Consider the following 21,021-nt stretch of genomic DNA (forward strand, 5'->3'; position numbering starts at 1 on the left):
TAAAAACACTCAGACTTTTTCTATGTTTTTGTTTCATTGCTCTGTAAAAAACATTTGCTCATTTTAAATTTGATGCCCGTTTAGTTTGATGCGTTCAAAAAAGTTCGGACAGGGCATGTTTACTGTTGTGTCATTTCTACATTGAACAACACTCTGTAAAGGTTGGAGTTGATCCATGAGTTTTAATAATTTATTCCCAGAGTGATAAACCAGCTAGTTCAGCTAGTTTTTAGTTTTATTTTATTGCAATTGCTCATGTAACCATTTTTTTAATTACACTAACAACATAGTAAACGGTGTGGTATGATATAATTATAGCAAACAGGTGCTATGAACACACTTCATATGATACCTGTTTGTGTAACTAGTTTTTAATCACACCAACACAATGCTAAAGGGTGTGGTGTGGATGTAAATATGTAAATAAACCCAAATACTTACCGCACTCAAAGTTGGTGATGTTCAGTCTCCAGGTGTGTGTTAGAGGTTTTCAAGGACTCAAAGGTGGAGCAATGGCTGGACAGCGTTAATAGCAAAAATTGCTCGGTATTGAAGATGATGATTAACAGGCAGGACAAATAAGTGGCAGTAATAAAAGGCAGGTGTTTGGGGGGGAAATAACATTCACTAACATCACAGCAGGAGTAAAACTCCATAAAAAAACATAAATAAGTAAACATGAATCCATTATCCTACACTTATCCAGAGTATTGGGTTTAGTAGGTTTTCCAGACTTCCTTCTACACAGCAACATTTTGCAGCTCCTCTGGCAGGATTCTGAGGCTCTCCCAAGCCAGATGAGATGGATAATTTCTCCATTCCTATAAGATGCCTGAACCACCTCAGTGTCATTTGTTCCACTGGTGAGTGATAAATTCAGGCATGTATCTAAAGTCATTGTAGTGCAGTTACAAATGTAGCTGTCATTCTTGAACCTTATTTGAATCATCTTGTACAATAGAAATTTGGAGTGACAATTATTCTATGTTCATGAATTTAGGCCGACCAGAGATGTTGAGCCTTTACTGTCTGAAGAGCCATGTTTGGCCGCTAGGGAAAAAAAAAAAGAAACTTCAGCAAATGCTGCAAAAACTAAGCCTTTTACATGCAGGTACCACAGACTATAGCAGTAACAGTACTAATAAAAAATATAATGAGAGAGTAAATTATTTGGACATTGAAGAACTCGTCCTTAACACAACTGCTTTGTTTTCACTGTAGAAACCCGAGCGTAAAAGCTGCAACTGGATGATGATTCTCAGGGTAATAGCAGCTTCACTAGAAGACATGGTTAAGTCGACTAATCCTTTCTCAAAAATCCGTATGTTTCTTATTTATAGATTTATATTGTTGTCGGAGTCAACATGCCCTCATGAGGGATTCGGAACAACGCTGGTGATTTTAAGATCACTTAAATGTGGCTTTAGACAGTAATTCAGTGAGTGTCTGATAGAAAGACAAAGGGAGGCAGAGTGAGGTGGGGTGGATGAAAGAAGAGAGAAATAAGAAATGTTTGGAAGATCCTGGACCAAGGTGGCCACAGCTGGTGCACATCCTGTTAGAGTGTGTGTGTGCTGGGGGGGATCCTGGTCTAATAGAAATCCTCCGAATAGAAAAGAGTTGTGTGTAGATCACTTTCTCTTATTTTCAAAGTTGCCTTTACACAAATTCTATACACAGATCAGCTTAAGTTTTTCTCTCTTTTAATAATAGAAATGATCAGAAGTGCAAGTAATGTACTGAGGGACACAAACTGCAGCTCTACATATTCTGGTTCTACGTCTCCCCTGCCTCCCTCTACATCCTGTATCCTGAGATCGCCCAAACTTTAAGCTCATTCTTGTACACTCAAGCAAAGAAGCCGCGCTCGCTGCTCTGTGTCAGGATTCAAACAACAAGTTGGCTTTTCGCACTCAACAGCTAAACTGCCGGGCTGTGAAGAAGACGTCCTTTACGAACTGAAGGTGCTGAAGTTTCCAAGACGTCTCGAAGGCCACCGCTAGACAAGGTATGGATGCTCCTGGAGCAAATGACCTTACCTGACACTCTGACCCCCTGGTGCTGCTGCATCAGTAGTTTATCACTTTGTTAATCCATCAGATGAAGGACAATAATTGTTTAACTTATAGTTATTGACATTAACAATAATGATAATATGGTAAGAAAGAAAAAAATAACAGAAAAATTAACAAAAATGAAATAAAAAGGCAATAAAGACCAAACATATTTTGGATTATTGTATTTCGACTGAGGCACCTGAACACCGAGTCACATACTGAACCACAACTCTACGTATTTAAGCTACACTGTCGCAGTAGTAGTTGTTTCAAACTTTTTGTTTTACCTATTTCGTTTTACCCCATATTGTGAAATTACTTTAAAGTCTGTTCTATTGGGTGTAAAACTGTGCCAAATCAACATGCGGACGATGATCCGTTGTTGCAACCCTGAACTCACGCGATAAGACAAAAAAACAACAACTTTAAAGTCTATTCTATTGGGGGCAGCTTTAGCTCAGGCGGGCAGCTGTAGCTCAGTTAGTAAGCCAGTCGTCCACGGACCACAGCATCAGTGGTTTGATCCCTGGTCCCGGCTATATGTCGAAGTTTCTCTGGGCAAGACACTGAACCCCCAACAGCCCATCCCCAGCTGTGCAGTGCCGGTCCAATCCCGGTAGAGATTGGGGAGGGTTGCATTAGGAAGGGCGTCCGGTGTAAAACTGTGCCAAATCAACGTGCGGACGATGATCCGTTGTTGCGACCCTGAACTCGCGCGATAAGACAAAAAAAACCACAACTTTAAAGTCTATTCTATTCTATTCACCAGAAACTGATGAAGGCTAATGAGTTGAGAGCATACTCACTGATTGCTTGCTAGTGTGGGAAGCTTTATTTCTCTTCTCTTTTCCTTTTTTTGAACAAAATCATGTACACTAAGGAAAACAAATGCCATCAAAAAGTAAACGCACCAGTAAAGAAAAACCGGAGAAAAGCTCCAATAGCAATATTCACTAATCAGGCTAACAAAGTTAGTGATCAGCACAGCAGTTCACTAGTCCTGTAAAATGTATAACCAAGTTTCTATCCAATTATTTATAAGTTATTTATAATAAGTTACAGTATGTAACTTTAGGACCAACACACTCCAAAAGATATTTTATTGTGGCGATATTAGACCTAATTAAAGAATGCCAAGGCCGGGTAACCTGATTGGCCATGACACACCAAGTTGACGGCAGACCCCTGCTTTGAAAACCAGGGGCACAGGAGACAGTCTTAGATCTATATTCAATTGGTAAATGGCTTTGTGCTTCATCTTGAGAGGTGCAGGCAAACAATCTAAGCATTGGGAAATGTATTTACAGTAGAAACAAATGGACTGAGTGCAAAAGACAAGCTCACGTTTTGGTCTGTTAATACCATTTGTTGTATTTTTGCATGTATATTTTTCCTATCTTATTCTGAAAAATATCAGCAGGCATACTGTAGGATTTAACATCCCTTCCCTTACACATGTGACAGCACTTATAGATGAAATGCATTGTGATTAAATCAAAGTGAGAACGTTTTTATCTAATAAAAAGTACAAAATTGCTTTAAATGCATTAGATTGTGGTGCAGAGCTCCACAGCCTTCTCCACACAATCTCACTGAAAAAAAGCCTTTTTAGGATGCAAATATCTTCAGAGGGTTTTCAGTGAACCCACAAAGTCGTTAACCTTCACACGCTTTTAAATTACTCCTTGATATTACAGACAAAATGTTTTGACTATTGAAAAGTTGGAAGTTTTATCAAATTACAAAATACACTGTGTGTCCCTCTCTTTGTGTGTTTGTGTGAATAGATGCAGTCTAACCTCCTCTGTTTCGGGGTCGGGGTGTTTTTATTCACACTGGCTCCATTATCCATGTCGTTTTCCCACGGTGCCAATCGTGCCTCCTGTCGGGAAATGATTCCGGGCCACATCCAAGCTCATCCTCAGAACCCACAACACAGTCAGTTCAGCCTGCAGACATCTGCCTCTTCTTACCTGCCTGGACAGTTAATCACAGGTAGAAATCAGAAATGCCAGGATTATAATAATGTTTCCTAAATCTAGGCCCCCAGGGTTTCCACATTTTACTGTAGTAATAACAAGGAGATATGGGTTCATTTAATGTCTCTTCTTTTGTTACTCTGCATCCTCAGTAACTGTCCGAAGCTCTCGGGACTTCATGGGTTTCTTGCTTCAGGCTCGCAGTATGGAGGGTAACGTAGGCAGGGCCAGAACTGGAGTTGGAGCCAGGCTCGGGTCTTCAAGAGCAGGCCCGGTGCTGGTTGGTGGTTCATGGACCTTTATTCCCCCTGGCACCCATACCCTGCGCTGCCTTTTGGAGGGTGACACCCTCACGCACTCTGACAAACAGCTGAAGAGGAACCTCTCGTTTGTCTGGAGGGCTCCAGATGTGCCCATGGGAGATATACGGTTCTAGTAAGTGAGAGGAAATATTTACTAAAGTTATTCCATAGCGTTCTGCAAAACTGTTTAATTTTTATTCAAAATGTATCAGCTGCTTTTTCTGTTGTTCCAGTATCACGGTGGTGCAGTCCTACTTTGTGTACTGGGCAGGTATTGAGTCTGTAGTGGTGCGTGATGGGACCACACGTGTGGATGGACGAAGTTCAAATTTTCCAGTACAAGAAAATGAAGTTACTGTTCTGCCAGGTGTGCAACCATTTGTCTTCTTGCAAGTGCTGGTGCAAGTTGTAGAATGTAATTTCAGGCTATTGGTACCTAACCCCATGTCTTCTCTCAGCTCTCAGAATCCATGGATCATCAAACAACAGGACAACTGGCCCTGCTGTTACCCTAGGACCCCCTACAAAAAAAAGAAAAACACAATCTCTGGTAACCCAAACAGAAGCCACTCGTCCAGTTCTGGACATAAACAGTTCTGTGACTTTGTCCTTACTTCAAAATTATAATATAGTTAGTGAGACTGATACCAATACAACTTCAGGATCCCTTGCAAGTGTGATTGAAAACAAAAACCCAGGTTACTCCAACACTTCTCTGTTCTCAACCAGCCATCATCCTTTCACGGTTACAACCTCTCCAATCACAAACATTACAGTGCAAAACTCCACCAGTCTGCTTTCCTTGCTGATCTCTCCTGGCTCTGCTGCCTTATCTCATCATATCTACCCTGTTAGATATGATGAGATGGAACAAAAACATCTACACCTAAACTTCAAGGATTCAACTAATCCAGAAAATACAAACACAACAATAAACCCCCAAACCACTATCACAGCTGCAACAAATCATAGCTTCCACAGTACAAAGCCCCCAAGACCCATATCCCACAGTCTGAGAGAACCAGTTCAGCATCAATCAAGTTCAGTCGCGCTTGAGGCACAGAGTAGTTCATCACAGCCCTGGAGAACCAGTTTACCTAAGTCCCAAAATAGTTCAATCAACAAGTCTTCTACACACAAAGTGATTTCCCAGTACCAAACCTCCTCAACAAATACCATTATTCCCCCCACATCTCCTACCCGTCAGTTTCTCCAGTCCCTCACAACTTCAACTGCTACCCAGGCTCACCTTTTTTCTATTCAGCACCTATTCACTGAACACTCCCCAAGTCACTACCAAGTTGTAAGCGATTCACCCAAACCTCTGCCTGAAAGGAATACATTAGGACCCCAAACCATCCCTAGTCAAATTCAGAGTCAAGCTGCTTTTCCTCAGACAGACCATTCCCAGTCTGATATATCACCTGAGTTTTACAGGATTGCTTCCTCAACATCGTCACAGCCCCATTCCCATACTAGGGCACAAAAAGAACAAACTTATGCTCGGAAGCAACATCTGACTTCAGTAACTCTTGGTTCCAGCACTGCACTCTTTACATCAAGGTTTGAGCCAACCGTTCCACTGGATGAGAGAAAGGGGGTCAAAGAACACGGGTCTCCAGCAAAGATCAAAACCATGAACCCAGTTTTTGCCTCCGGCCTCTTAACTCCTCCTCCTCATTTTTCTGGATCCACCCAACAATTAACTCTTCAGTTTTCATCCTCTACTTCCACTCATACTTTTCTAGCCTCTTCCCTTGTTTACCATAGTGCTACCACACCTCTGCATCCCTTAAGAAGTTCAACCCTCGTATCCACGCCTCCATCATTCAGGTCAACATTTTTCACTCAATCCTTTTCCTCCTCCAAGAAAAACCAAGAAAAAACTCTTCCTGCATTTTCTGCTCTCCCACCTCCTTCTCCAGTTTCTATTCCTCCTCATTTTCCTTCTGCTCTACCTTCCTCTCCTTCCCCTGTACAATCCTCCTTAGCTTCTTCTAGAAAATCTTCCTCAAACTCCTCCAACTATCCTTCTACAGGTCCCTTGTTTTCTCCAGTCCCTTTATCTACTCCCTCCTCTTCTACCTTTACATCTCCACGCTACAGAGATTCTTACATTTCTTCCACTACTTCTTTACCTTCTAGACAAACATCTTCTTTTCGTTCACTGGGTTCGTCATCTTCCTTCAGCCCACCTGCCAACCCTTCTTCTTCGCTTTTCCATTCCACCATCCCTCACAGTGGACCCTCACCAGCTCCCCGTCGCTCTCTTTACAACCTTTTTGTGTCTTCTTCAACACCTATGCCTTTACAGAAACTAACTTTAGGTCAGAGGTTGCTAATTCAAAACCACATGGTATCATCTAACCCTAAGCCCAACTTCAACACACCAACGACAAAAATGGTAGTTCACCCAAACCCTGAACCCCATCCAAACCTTAATCCAAACTCTAAACAAAATTCTGGCCACGACCTGAAACTAAATTTGCCTAAGATTGATGCCAATTCCAAACATCCCTCCTATCCCTCTGAAACTCCAGAAAAGGAAGGGGAGTATCCAGACATCGTCCCCAGACACAGTGCCTGGGAGCTGGGGATGCTTCTGGGCTGCTCAGCGGGCCTGGGCATGGTGCTGGTGGTCGGGGTAAGGTACATATATCGTCAGGCTTGTGGCAAACAGACAGAGATGACACTGAATGACAGGGAGAGAGAGTATGGGAGAGGAGAAAGAGGGTTGATTCATGTCCAGGAGTGTGGAGATTTGGTCAGAGTTCGGAGAATCAGAGAGAACAGTTTTGTGCTTCTGGCAGAGTATGATATATTGGCATCACCAGGAGACTGAAATATAGACCTACACAACCTACACAAGTTCTAGTAACAAAAGTCTTAGATATTAAAAGGGTACACACAGTTACCGTGATCCTTTGAGCTTTACAGTATTCTAAAGTCCTGAATGTAATCGTCAAAAATGAATGAAACAAGGTTGGGCAGATTGTCCCTTAATTTATTGTGATCACCCAGAAACCCCAACAGCTTTTCCTTAGCTTCAAAGTCAGATTAAAATGCCTCCTTCCACAAATCTTTATTGTCAGACAAAGGAGCAAAAAAGTACTTGGCAAAGTGTCATGACTTCATGAACATGAAAATTTTCTTGACCTTCAGATGATGAATTATGTCCAGGGACTTTTTCACTAGGACATTTATGAGGCCAAGCTTTATGGTTATATATAAAAATGTAATGGCACACTGCAGCTTAATGTACTTATTATATTTACACATTTATTAAAATGATCTATGGATTAATTAGATTTGTGTTTTTTTCACTAGTGATACCTATAAACCAAAAACTAAAATTTTGGGCATAACTTTACACTGCCTTACTACTCCAGTGGGCCTTAATTAGAATATTCTTTTCTTCTGAAGCATCCCAGATACCTAATTTATGCTCAAGATAATGATCTTGGCTAAACATTCCTACCTCTAGAGATTTCTGCCTCCAAGATTTTTGGAGAACTAAATCTAACTTAGAAAGATTCAGAGACGAGATGACATACATGCTTCAGAAAGAAATTATTTAAACCCCCACAGCACGAGAATGAGAACAGTGACACATGCAAATTCTGTATGTAGATTTTTTTGTATTGGATAAAGAAGTACAAATGCAGATTCTCATGCAACTAACTAATTACACAATTCCACTGTAATTTGTATTTTGTGCTAAGGCTGTGTACATGCATCTGTCTCAAATTGCTAAGCAGTAATAATAACCATTAATACTTCATCTATTTGTAACCATTCATGTAAGGTCTTTTAATACAGTTAATACCACGTTTTTTTCTGTTCCATCCATTGTGTATTTCTTCATTTTAGCTCTTGTAGTCTGAGCCTTTACGATAGCAATAGTGGTTGCTTAGTAATTTCAAATCACTTGGGTCTGGTTGTGCGTTAGAAGTGGCACAAGGTGCTTAGGGTAAGTTGGCAGCACTTTCATAGACTTATTCAAATATTTCTTCATCCAAATTATGTGACAGAGGAGCCATCTGTCCCAAAACATTTTGGGTCATTAAAGAAAAATTAGCTGCCAATACATTTGTCATTTAATCAGACCGCAACTACAAAAATTTGCTCCAAAATGAATCCAAGTTGGCCTTGAGGATGACTCACTCACTAGAGACAGGGTCCTAGATCACAATCTGCACCAATATAGAACTATAAATACCCAGTCCATTTAACAGTGGATACAGTGGGCATAGAAAACAAAACACCCCCCTGGAAGTTTTTTTATTTTTTATTTTTGAATGATGGTCACTTTAATTTTATTTACATTTCTTTTTTTGTTTTTTGGTTTTTTTTACAAAAACTCACAAATAAAGTCTCTCATGTCAAAGTGGAAACAGATCTCTACAGCATTATGTAAATACATTGAAAATATAAAACTGTAAAAAATATGCAGTCGCATAGAATTTGGGTAGAGTTATGATCCTGCATTGTTCAGTGCCTTAGTGCAGGGTGTATACTGTTTGTACTAATTTGCATATTAGTTCTGCACAGTCGAAGCTTCTTGGGAGACTTGCTAAGACAAACTAGAATTTCTGCAGAGCAGTTGTATGTCCCTGCAAAATACTGTAGGTAAGTTGCAGTTTGCCCGCATGTCTGTCCAGACAATCAGTTGTGCCCGGTGTTATGAATTTACCTACAGGCATTTCTGAGATACAGTGTTAAAAAAAATTGGATTGAAATAAGTTCACAGTGACTGAGGTTTTTTACCCTTGACCACTAAAATTTAGTAATTCCATCCTTGAGTTCTGGTAGATGCTTGTGTCCAATGGGGAGCAAAAAATCCATGCAAGCATTGCTGTTATAGTGGATTCACAAGCATGGGAGGGACATGAGATCCCAATGACCTTGAGCTTTGACCACCAAATCCTTAGCAGTTTATCCCCATGTTCAAGTAGATCCAGTTTATTCTTTAGTCCAGATGAATACTGGTTTTAAAATGAGAGAGACTGAAAGGACAGTGCTTTCACACATGAACTGCCACCCTGAACCTCTCTAGGTTCAACCTGGTAGCTGCATGTGAGAACACAAATGTCTGAGTCAGACAGTCCAGACACAGAGGGTGGATACCCAAACCGAGCCCAATGGAACCCATTAGTTTAGTCAGAAATTTAGAAATAATGTTCAGGTTCAGTAACATAGGTTTGGACAAGTAGGCATAGTCCCAAATTGTTGGGAAGATTCAAAGCCAGTAAATGGATGTGTGGATGACATTTCTATCAAGTGAAGATTTCGGTTTCTTTTCAACAAACGAAAATGAAAATTGATATGGGGTCAAGTGTTGCTGACCTTTTACTACTGACCAAAAAAATGGAATCTGATCATCCTTGAGTCCAAATACACGTTTGTGGCAAATTAAAAGAATTTATAAGAGAGAAGGAATGAATGTGAGGTCACAGTAAGCTTGACCTTTGAAAGCTTCAAAGGGTGGTGATTTTCAATACCTGGTGCACATGATAATGTATAACTTCACAACACAATAATTATTACACCAGTTACTGTACATGAAAGAAAATACTGTGATACATATTACTTGATGTTCATTACCAAACGGGCTAAGCTGTATTGTGTCCTGTAAAATTCAAGGAACAGTTTCCCAAAATTTGTTTTTCTGCAACTAATGATGACTCACTGCAATTACTTTGTTTTTGGCAAGGTAAGAAAAATAAATATTTAATCGGTTAATTTCCTTATACCTCTTTTATTAACAAGTAATTACAGACCCATACATTTCCCACTCACTATTTTCTGTTCTAATATTTACTACAGCCAAACAACTAAACAGTGAACAGACCGATACTAACTGTAAACACAAGTGTTACTGGATGCCAAATAAAATTGATTTTGTGCTCCAATAATATTCATCTGTGCTTCAACCTTCTCTGGTGTAACAGCACCAACATTCAGAAATGAGGAACACTGAGGTTTAAATTTGACAGAGTACATTTTTAGCTATTCAAGCTGTATGTTGTGTCTAATCAATTTAGTAACAATCTCAGTCAAACAGTCTGATGTAGGAATGATGGTGATGGTAATGTTTACAGGCTACAGTCTGAGATCATTAATATTTCTGCTGGGGTTAGCAGAGGTGTACCGTTATTTACTAAGAATGAGAAATAAAAATCAATTTAAAAAATTCAAGATGGATGTAAGGCTTCATAGAAAGAGCAAGAAATAACTTAAACACTCTAAGTGCTCATAAGTCTTTCATACAAGTACATTAATTCGGTGCAAAGACTTAAAGTCACAAAGCAGGTAATGGCTGAAAATACTGTGATCTTTGTAGGAATCGACTGAGGAAATCAATTCCATTGATGTCAGGTGTTTCAGTTGCAGCTCCGAATGATTTCGATGACGATACATTCACTGTCATCCTTTTAAATATGCATTTCTAGACCTCTAAAACATTGCCTGTTTTTCTGGTGTTTCACAAAAACTTAAAGGAATAAAAAAAACAACAACAATAAAAAACAAACAAAAAACAATTGGTCAGAAGTGACGTCTGGAAAATTCTACGGACAGGAATTTGACCGAGTCAAACATACAAAAACACATGGTGCAAATGAGTATTTCAAGAAAAGAAGTATGAATCTGCATAAACCCAGGAAAGACAACAATATTTTGCTTGTTAAATCGGACTCCCTACCCCAGTGCTTTTTTACCTTCATCAGTTCGCTCTTATATAAACTCACTGCCCTTTCATAAAGTGTAACCATAGGACTGACATGTTATATCTACAAACATGTCATATAATACAAAGTGTAAACTGAAACAACTACCATTATCATACTGTATATTAAATGTCATATAATCCAGCATTTGTTTTTCTCAAAAACAATAATGCGACAAATGTCCACACGGCAGTGACAGGTAGCAAAAAGAGTAGAAAGGTGTAGAGACAAATAGCAAAAAAGAGAAACGGTCCCATTTACTCTATACTTTTTGGCCTTGTTGGCACGTTGTTATAAAAAAAACAAAAACCAGAAAAAAAAAAAAAAAAATCTCTCTTTCTTTTTGTTAAAAACAAACAAACAAAAAAATCACATCAGTTGTCCCACAATGTTTTGGGTGTTCCATATAAAAATAAAACATGTACTTCTTTTAAATATAAAAGAATATATATATATAATTGAAATATGAAATAGTGAAAATAAAGGCGACTAGTAAGTCTTATTTCATCCACTGAGCTGAGGTTGTAATAAGGCACGTATGGCGGCGGGCTCCCTCCCGCTTTAGTTTGCGGTACAACCAACATCCAAGCAGTCACTGTGTCCTCATCAGACAGGCTGAAGGGCTGACAGTTTCACTGCCTAAACAGAGAGAATGAAGCAATGAGCAACTGCGAGAACAAAAAAGAGCCAAGAAGAGAGGGAGTATGGGAAATGTCAAGTTAAAATTCTGTGCCAAGACGTTATAATTTTCAAAATGAGTTTGGTTAGTGAATCCTCCGTGTTCGCACCTCAGGCGTTGGTGCAGTCGTTCAAATTAAACAAATCCCATATTTTCCCTCCATTCTATTAGTGTAGTGGAAATCAAACCGTCCCAAGACACAGACCGTTTATTTGCGCTGTTGTTTGATTGGCAACATCACCACCACCACACCCACCACCCCACCACCATCAGCCCAATACCACATACCGAACCCAACATGTGCTTGATCAATGTAAAGCTTTGAGGCAGTGAATCCAGCAGCTTGTCTTCCTGATTGCAGAGGGAGCTGCTGCATTCAGAAATTAATATTTAAAAAAAAATAAATGTTTATCTTGATTAAATACTAAGAAGGATGAAGATTTCAAATAAAGAATCTCCTACTGGACACACTGACAGAGCAGATATGCAGGAGAACTAAACAGTAGGTATCTTCATGATTAAATCACTTAAATACGTTGTTTTGGATTCAGTTCTCTACTCACTCAAGGCAGAAGTGTTGGAACGCCGCCCTATTTCAACAACAGACTAGACTGTAGGACAGGACACGAGGTGAAGAAGTTAGTGCTATCTCAACAAGAACAACGACATTTAATGTTGGAATGCAGCCTCGTCCTCAGACTGAGAAATTTCACTTGTGTGGGCGTTTGTGTACCTTCTGCCTGCTGCTCATCCAGCTTCGGATTGTCGGCACGAGGATGGAACCGAGCAGGATCTGAGCCGGATGGTAGATCAACAGAGGGACTGAGATGAGAGAGAGATGCTCGTAGCCCTCAAACACAATCTTCAACATGGGGATACCTGGGCGCAATTAAAAAAAAACAAAAAAACATTTAAATATCACTGGTTGTGGAGTTGGGGGTTTTAATCCTCAAAATACCTGTTTAAAAAGTTGACAGCAAAATAAAGCAAATGTCTTTCAACATTTAAATTATGTTTTCTGTGAATTTTGCCATCTTCTCTGCTCTAACATCAGATTCATTCTGATGAAGTATTTTCTTAACAATTTAACGATTCATGCCCAATTTAAACTATATCAAGCTCAGAATTACAGCCAATTCCATACAAAAACACAGTACATAATTTGTATTTGTAGAGTGTAAACTCCTCTTTAGGTAGTTAAAGGCCTCAAATGAACAGAAACAATCACTAGCACATGACCTTATTCATTTAGCAAGTGCCAGATCACAACAAAAATCATCTCAAGCCACAAGGCACTTATGTGGTGAGGATGAGAGCTTATTAAATTATAGAGTGAAACCTAACGTTTCTCCTGACAGCGGGGAGAACAAACTCCCTTTAAGGGAAGAAACCTCTGACAGAACCTCAGTGGTAGAACATCACACAAATTTCGGTATTTAAATGATTTTCCTGCTGCTCTGCTGTATATTGAGCCACAAAAGTCATTATGAAAGTCCTTCGCATTATTTTACAATAGGTTTTGCTTTTCCGTGAACACATTTGCATTTTCTCTGACCGAGACAGGAAGGCTAATGTGCATTATGATATAGTAGCCTATGTATTATGCAAGAGACTGCCACAGATTATGGCTGCAGAGCGAGTGGCTCAGTCCTCAGCAGCTCAGAAAGAAAGTCTCTGCTCGAGAGCAGAGTGAGTAAACAGGGCTATTAACTAGCCATCTACGCTGTTTTATTCTACTTATAACCAGCTCCCGAGGCTGATGGAGACAGACTGTGGGTGATTGTCAGTGCGAATGAAACATGTCACTGTATTGCTGCAGCCATGCTTCGATTTCTATAACCACGGTGGCACGTTAGTTTACGGTGGCGTAACAGTAACCCCACGAAGGTCACATCCACAGCCAGCACGGCACGACACGACCGAGCAGCTGTGTGTTCGCACTGAGTGTGTGACTGATGGAGCTTCCTTTTAAAATGAACAGCGAGCAAATGAATCATGTAACACGTCGTCATTTTACAAAAAATAAATGCACGTTTGTTTACACGGCTGTCTTCCGAGTTTCTGTACCAATTCTACGCAAAATGTTTGACAGTAAACAGCAGGGTCTTTATACATTATTTATACATGCTATTCTTACAGTGCATTCAGAACGTTTTCAGACCCTCTTTACTTTTTTCAGTTTTGTTATGTTGCAGCCTCAGTAATTTACACGTGAATTGATTAAAAAACCAAACAGAACTGTACTTTGTTGAAGCACCTTTAGCAGCAGTTACAGTCTCCAGTCTTTTTGGCTTTGACACAACAATGTTTTGTATTGGACAGGTGGTGAGCGCTGCCTGGTTCCTCACAATCTGAGAGGCTTTTTTTTTTTCTTGCAAACTGCAAGTGGGCTTCCGTGTGTTTTGACTGAGGAGAGGCTTCTGTCAAGCCACTCTGCCATAAAGTGCAGATCGGTGGAGGGCTGCAGAGATGGTTGTCCTTCTGGAACTCTGTCCCATCTCTACACAGGATCTCTGGAGAAAAGTCAGAGTGACCATCAGGTTCTTGGTCACCTCTCTTACTAAGGTCCATCTCCTCCAACTGTTCAGTTTGGCTGGGTGACCGCCTCTTGGAAGAGCCCTGGTTGTGCCAAACCTTCCTCTATATGAGAATTATGGTGACTGTGCTCCTGGGAACCTACAGTGCAGCAGAAACATTTTTTATCCTTCCGCAGATCTGTAAGATCTTGCAGTAATCCTGTTTCTGAGCTCTGCAGGCAGCTCCTTTAACCTCATGGCTTTTGCTCTGATGCAGTGTGCATTGTCAGCTGTAAGGCCTTCTATAGAGAGGTGTACGCGTCATCATTATAGGGTACTGAGTGTAGATTAATGAGAAAATAAAGTAGTATCAGGCTGAAACATAACCAAATTTAAAAAAGTGAAGGGGGTCCTAAAAGTTTCCTCTTGCACCGTACTGATCTAGAATGAGGGGGTTGTAAAGAATCATGTGAGTCTTTACAAACTTTGTGTGTGTGTGTACCTACCGAGAGTCAGTGACTTGTGTGTGGAGCAGAACATAATGGCGACAGTGTCTGCAGAGCTGAATCCTGAGCCTGACCTGAAGAGGCATAAACGAGATAAAAAGTCCAATTCATGCAATTTTCCTATGAAACATTTGGCAAATCTTGTTGGCTGCTTTAAACACTTACTGTTACCAACAGAAAATCTACAAACACACAATCACTTTTTCAAAAGCTTCATTGTTCCGTATTCTCTATAAATATTTGTATTCACACTGTGGCGTACTGTGTAATCACATAAGCAGAGAAACTGGTTTGTAAAATGTGAGACACTTGGAAAGAACAGAAGAGGATGAGTAGAGGAGAAGAAGAAGCCTCACCTGGTAGAAAAGGCAAATGTCAGCAGCATGAAGCTGAGCTGGATGGAGAAAACTGCAGAGAGGGAAATTACACTTTGTTCAACATCCCAACATCTTCAGCTAAAATGTCAGCATAATTATAATGATGTTTAATTTTCTATATTTCAATTCAGGCCTATTTCAGTTAATATCACTCCACAACTGTAATTCCCCCCCTAATTCTGTCTTAATACCAACACAGCAAAACAGAACTGGTGTATCAAGGGAGTGGTAACATTTGAAAGCAACCACTGCTTATTGGAGCTTGTTTTGGTTTTTTTTTGTTTTTTTTGTATTAACTCCTCATAAGATGTTTGACTGGATTGATTGCTTCATCATCCAGAAACACACGGCAACTGATAGATACAGAAGACTTTTTACAGTATGTGGACGACTTGTTCAAATGGGCAGAATATTTGGAATATTATAATATTTGGAAAATCAGTCAGCACTACCCTCAACTGACTGGTGTAGGTAATTAAGGTAGTTTGACATGTTGGGGAATTGGTTTGTTCTATTTCTTGCTGAGAGAGACCCACTAATGCACATTAAGATATTAGAAGACTATTATACATTCTAAGACAGTAGCTAGATTTTAATGTTTATGTTAAATTTATTTAAACGGTAAAATTAATTTTTCCCCCTGAGTAAATTGTAAAGTGTAGATTACAAGCTGATATTTGCATTTTCCACACATTTATATTAGAATATTGTATTTCTTTGCCCTATAATATGAGCCCGGTTATTTTCTACATTTTCATTACTGTTCCAATAAAATATTAATAATAAATCATATAAATGAATGAATGTGAACCGAGAACCTTAGCTTATCCCCCCTGTGCAATAGAACACTATTGCTCTTTGCTATTTGAAGCATCTGTGTGGAAAAAAAAAAAAAAATGTGGGCACTTTAGTTTACCTATAAACAGGTCAACAGACTAATGGCGCCACAGGTTCTGGAGCAGGGTTCCTGTAGTGTGAGGGCCCATGACAAAGGTTGGAAACGGTTATGTTTACGTTGCTTCGCTAGCATAACTGTAGACTGTAGACAATGGCCAGTTTTTTACAAAATGAAATATAACAGAGCGGTACATCCTTTTTTTGTTTTAATTGCCAGAGTCAGAGTAGTCTTTCTAGTATGTCTGGCACCATTGCTGCTAGTCGGACCCCCGGAGCAAAGTTTTCAGCCAATTTGACAGGTTGAATCAGTCTAGGAAAAAGACCAGTGTTGGCTGTTCAGGTTGGTGAATCAGTGCAACAAGGGGAAACCATGGTATTAACACTTGTACAAATTTTACTTTTGTAGTAACTTTCTAATCAGACATAAAGTGATTTAGAAGTAGCTACTGTATAAACCATTTGTGATAAGCCGAATGGTTTAGAAATTGGTAAGCTACTGCTTACCAACTTACTGCTTTTTTTATAATTTTTTTTTTTTTTACAGTTCCTACATACACTATGTGGTCCCCATGTCTTTCTTTTTTTCTTTTCTGCAAGTGTGTACTGTCCAGCAGTACACGCTCACAAGTGTGCTAGTGCTTGTTGACTCAGAAAAGGCAACGCCATCTTCAGAGTCAGCTTGAGGTGATTCACAGCTCTTAAACAAGCTAAAAAGTTGGTGGTTGTTTGCAATACAAACAATACTCATGCGCATGCATAGTGACCTCAAGAACCTGTGAAAATAATGGTTATGATTAGTCTGTTGAGTTTTTTTTTTTTTTTTTTTTTAGCTAAAATTCAAATTAATATTTGTGTCACAGTGACTCACTGGTGTGTTTTGGCACAGAGGAATAAGGTTCTGGATTCACTGATGTTAAGTGTGAGCAAATGTGATTACAATGTGATGACAAAGATATAGACAATCAGTAAAACAAAGGTTTTACTTTCTCTCCACACCACACACACACACACACAGTGTACTGACTGATGAGGACGACCAGCAGCAGACTGGTGGGGTCCAGTTCGATGTTGGGGTTACTGAAGGTGTCACAGAAGGTGGTGTAGATAATCATGAGGAGGACGACACTGCTAATGGCGCCAAACGGAGGCTTCCTCCGCTCCAGACACTCCCTGAGGAAACGGCGGCACACCTGCACACATAAAGTCACTTTAGACAGAAATGTACAGCCCTGCGAGATAGAATTCAAAGGCTCACACACAATATCCTACCTGACCCACAATCAAAGGCACCACTACAGTCATGAAAAGCTGAGAGAAGATGGAAGAGAAGGGAACGGAAGATGAAGAGCCGAGCTAAAGGAGGAGGAGAAGAAGTATTACATTTGCAGCCACAGCAGTAAAATTAATCTTACTATAACTTGATATGTCCAGCAGTTATGGTGGAACCATCATTTGGTTTGTGTTTGTGTCTACCAGATGAATTGAAGTCCATTCCAAATAGCAAACAGTAATGACGTTCATGGTGTAACAGCGTGTTTGTTAGTGAGTATATTCACTTTGAAAGTGTGTTAAAACTCAGTGGATCTGACTTACAAAAAGTAGCAACAACAGTGGAGTCACGACAATTCCCTGCAAGACAGAAAGACATGATAGTTCACACTGATGTCTGATTACTCATTTAAAAGAAAAAAAAATCCAGTTTTGTTACACACATTCATAATACCTTAACCATTAAACCAAATCTAAAACTACAGATCATAACATCTTACCAAGAAGCTTCCAAACGCGGAATTGAAGATGGCAGCAGCCTAGAAACACACATAGTCTCCATGACAACAGGCCAACAGACTGCTTATTACTTTTCAGTGTTCCTCCATTTGTCAAACACTGGAGGACAATGACTTGCTGACGTGTGTGGGTGTGTGTGTGTGTGTGTGTGTGTGTGCGTGTGTGTGTCAGAGAGAGAGTATCACCTCGTTGCCTCCAACAGCCTTGGTGAGAATAACAGCAGAGGACACTGGAGGGGGCATGCAGCTCACGGTCTGTAACCTAGGCAACCACAACAACAGGATGAAGGACATGAGGACGAGGGAGAAGACTCGTCATTGCTTTCTACATAGCACGTATTGCCACCTCCTTCAGAATAAAAGCCTCCCGTTTGTCCTCAGATGGAAACAGAAGTCAGCAGGCTGCAGAGCCTGGGGGGTCCTACAACCTCCCTGCTCACATCAGACAGTCTGACTCGGCCTTAGCTTTCAATTAGTGCCTTATTTTTAATTCATTCGTGGCTTGTACCTGTCATCTGTGTCTTGTTGGCATGTTGGTATCAGTCTCACGCCAACACAGAGCAACACAGTGCACAGCCTGTGGCAGCAGTGAATGCAGCTCTTTGTGTCTGTGTACAACCCACCCTTAAGGTACAGTGAAGGCGGGGACTTTGTAAAAGGACAGCATTCACACACACACACCCTACCCTTTGAGTAGCCATTGGTCGATGGCGGTTAGTGCGAGCACTTGGAGCAGCAGCCAGACGGCAAGGGGGAAGAAGATCAGCGTGAACGACTGAACAAACAGGTGGAGCCGAACATGAAGCAACGCGCTGGTCAGCTCCTACAGAGAGGCGTTGACATACAGAGAATAGGATCAGTCTATTAGGGTTTTATTACTCAAACATCACTTAAATTAATTGCTGGAGGATTTTATATTTATTGACAGAGATGCGGTTTGAGCATCAGTTTCTTACCTCTGTTTTCAATGACAGGCCACTGTTGAAGAAAATGAGCGAGACAGCAACGTATGCTATTGTGATCTCTGGTTTTAATGGACCTGAGAGAGCGATGGGAGATTATTTAGCACTATAAGCAAAGACACAGCCATCTCTTACATTGTCCAACTGTAACACTATATTACACACTGAAAGAAACAAAATAAGACCAATGTTACCACATAACAATAACACAGCCAGTTTTTTACAAGAATAGACATCAAATAACACACACAAAGATAAAACACAAACAGACATAAAACTTCCAAAAATAGCTCTAAAATTAACACAAACACACTTAAGCCTATTTCACACATGAACTCCTAACAATGTAAGGAGAATTCAGCCGTGGACATTTTCCGGAATGGAGTTTCACACATGTAACACACAGCGGGAGATCGCCCGAGTCAGAAGCATCCTCATGTGTGAGCTTGACTTCAGTGAGATAAGTGCACACAGGAGTCACAAGATGACAGAAAACTTAGGCTGCTTACAGCAGATCGGAGCCGCACTGGCAGTCGAATGATACAAACGTCTTCAACACACCCATTAGCTCGCATTTATTCGGGACCTTGCAAAGGCTACAAGCACATAATACTAAAAGGATAAAGTCATGATAATGTCGGAAGCCTCTTACTCGGACATTTGCGTTCCCGCATACACCCCCTTCCTGACAGTCAGGAGAGTGTCAGAAATCAGAATGAGCAGAAAGAAAACCTGGGGGGCCCTTCCCCATAGCTGTGCCCAGTGGGACCCTTTTCTTATGATCAGTCCATGGTTGGAACTAAGCCAAAGCAAAGGGTCATATCTAATCTATAGGATTAGATGAAAAGGTGAGAATGAGCTGTTTATCACTACTGCACAGACTGGAAGTCCACTTATCAGTGAATGTAATGACTGCTTTTCTCACTGGAATTGCCTCTGTATTCTAGATGATCAGCGGCTTTCGGCTTGTCCCTTCAGGGATCGCCGCCCGTGGCCATCTGCATCCCCAACCCAATACTCCACCACAGAGCCATCAAGCCCCCTACCACGTTATCCTATACACTTAAAATAAACTCATCTTTATCACAACTTTCTCTTTGTTCGCATGTTTAAACCAGGTGTCTGGTCACAGCTGACAAGAGTAAAGATTTGACGTTACCCAACAAGAGTTGTTCATCGTGCCCGCGCACACGGGAGCGGGAGTGACGTTCAAGAGATTAGTTTTGAGATTACTGCTACTGAATGCAACGTGTCACTACGTTGCCAGGTAGGGAGTCACACACAGACGTGACGTCCCATCTTCCATCATTGATAATGGACTTCCACTTATGAAACTGACCAAACTACCGTTGCGTTCTTTTTAAACCACACATATGCCATTTGCATCATTAATCTATGGGTTAACCTCAGTCGACACGATGCCAACTTTAATTCGGCTCACAGCATGAAGAGATAACACATGTAGATTTAAACAGAGCTGCAATGTTTGTGTTCATTTCCTTGTGACTTCAGGTGTCTCAAGTTCTGTCGCGAAGGTCCTAATATTGTTAACTGAAGTGCGCAAGTTGGCACTGCATCGCAAATTTTAAACGCCGCATAGAGACCCAGTCCCGGGCCGATTTTTTCAGCGACCTGTTACGGTTAATACGAGGTCAAGAGTATTTCCCTGCGAGATTGTAGTAAAGTTACCACAAAGCAAATAGTTCGATGGGAACTATTTTCAAGCCTGGCACAAAACATTCAAAGTAGCTACCTCTGTTTGTTTATTTTGCATATGTCCACGTGTTTGTTAGACGCTTGTATCCACATACGGCTACTTTTGTGGACTGTAGGTTAGTTAACTTCACGGACACGCTCACCTCCTTTGACACCGACGCTGGGCTGCAGTTTGGCGGACAAGATGACCAGCACTATCCCGATAATGAACCACTCCTTCCGTATCCTCGCCAGGAGGCCCATGTTACAAAGTCGGGGATCGCCGGACCACCCCGCCGGTCCCCCGTCACACCAACCGGACCCAAGTTTGAAAAGTCCTACGTTCCTTCTCTGGAAGCTTTTCTGTCAAAAAACACAACAGCAGTACTACAGAAGCTCTTTCCGGCCACGTGGGCCTCAGCATGGCCGTAATGGCAGAAGCAGAGGCGCAGCGGATTTTCCAATTCGCACTACACATCAAACCAACACGTACTATTAAAAATAAACCAAGTAAAAAAATTATCATTAATACAATA

The 21,021-nt window shown here is 40.6% G+C and overlaps 2 protein-coding genes across 2 annotated transcripts; one reads left to right on the top strand and one right to left on the bottom strand.

The window, feature by feature from the left end:
* Positions 1-3,362: 3,362 nt before the first annotated feature.
* LOC137138128 (uncharacterized) lies at positions 3,363-8,785 on the top strand. Its single transcript, XM_067525078.1, has 4 exons — positions 3,363-4,088; positions 4,189-4,471; positions 4,572-4,705; positions 4,797-8,785. The coding sequence occupies exons 1-4, from the start codon at positions 3,908-3,910 to the stop codon at positions 7,178-7,180; spliced, it is 2,982 nt and encodes a 993-aa protein (XP_067381179.1). The 5' UTR covers positions 3,363-3,907; the 3' UTR covers positions 7,181-8,785.
* Positions 8,786-10,086: 1,301 nt separating this feature from the next.
* On the bottom strand, positions 10,087-20,896 carry slc10a7 (solute carrier family 10 member 7). The gene is made up of 12 exons (XM_067523696.1): positions 20,650-20,896; positions 18,785-18,867; positions 18,515-18,651; positions 18,015-18,090; positions 17,811-17,849; positions 17,635-17,670; positions 17,311-17,394; positions 17,066-17,231; positions 15,124-15,175; positions 14,768-14,841; positions 12,479-12,624; positions 10,087-11,705 (listed from the first exon to the last, which is right to left on the bottom strand). The coding sequence occupies exons 1-12, from the start codon at positions 20,747-20,749 to the stop codon at positions 11,673-11,675; spliced, it is 1,026 nt and encodes a 341-aa protein (XP_067379797.1). The 5' UTR covers positions 20,750-20,896; the 3' UTR covers positions 10,087-11,672.
* Between the last annotated feature and the right edge of the window lie 125 nt (positions 20,897-21,021).

The sequence above is a fragment of the Channa argus genome, chromosome 12, assembly GCF_033026475.1.
Source record: "Channa argus isolate prfri chromosome 12, Channa argus male v1.0, whole genome shotgun sequence".
Lineage (NCBI taxonomy): Eukaryota > Metazoa > Chordata > Actinopteri > Anabantiformes > Channidae > Channa > Channa argus.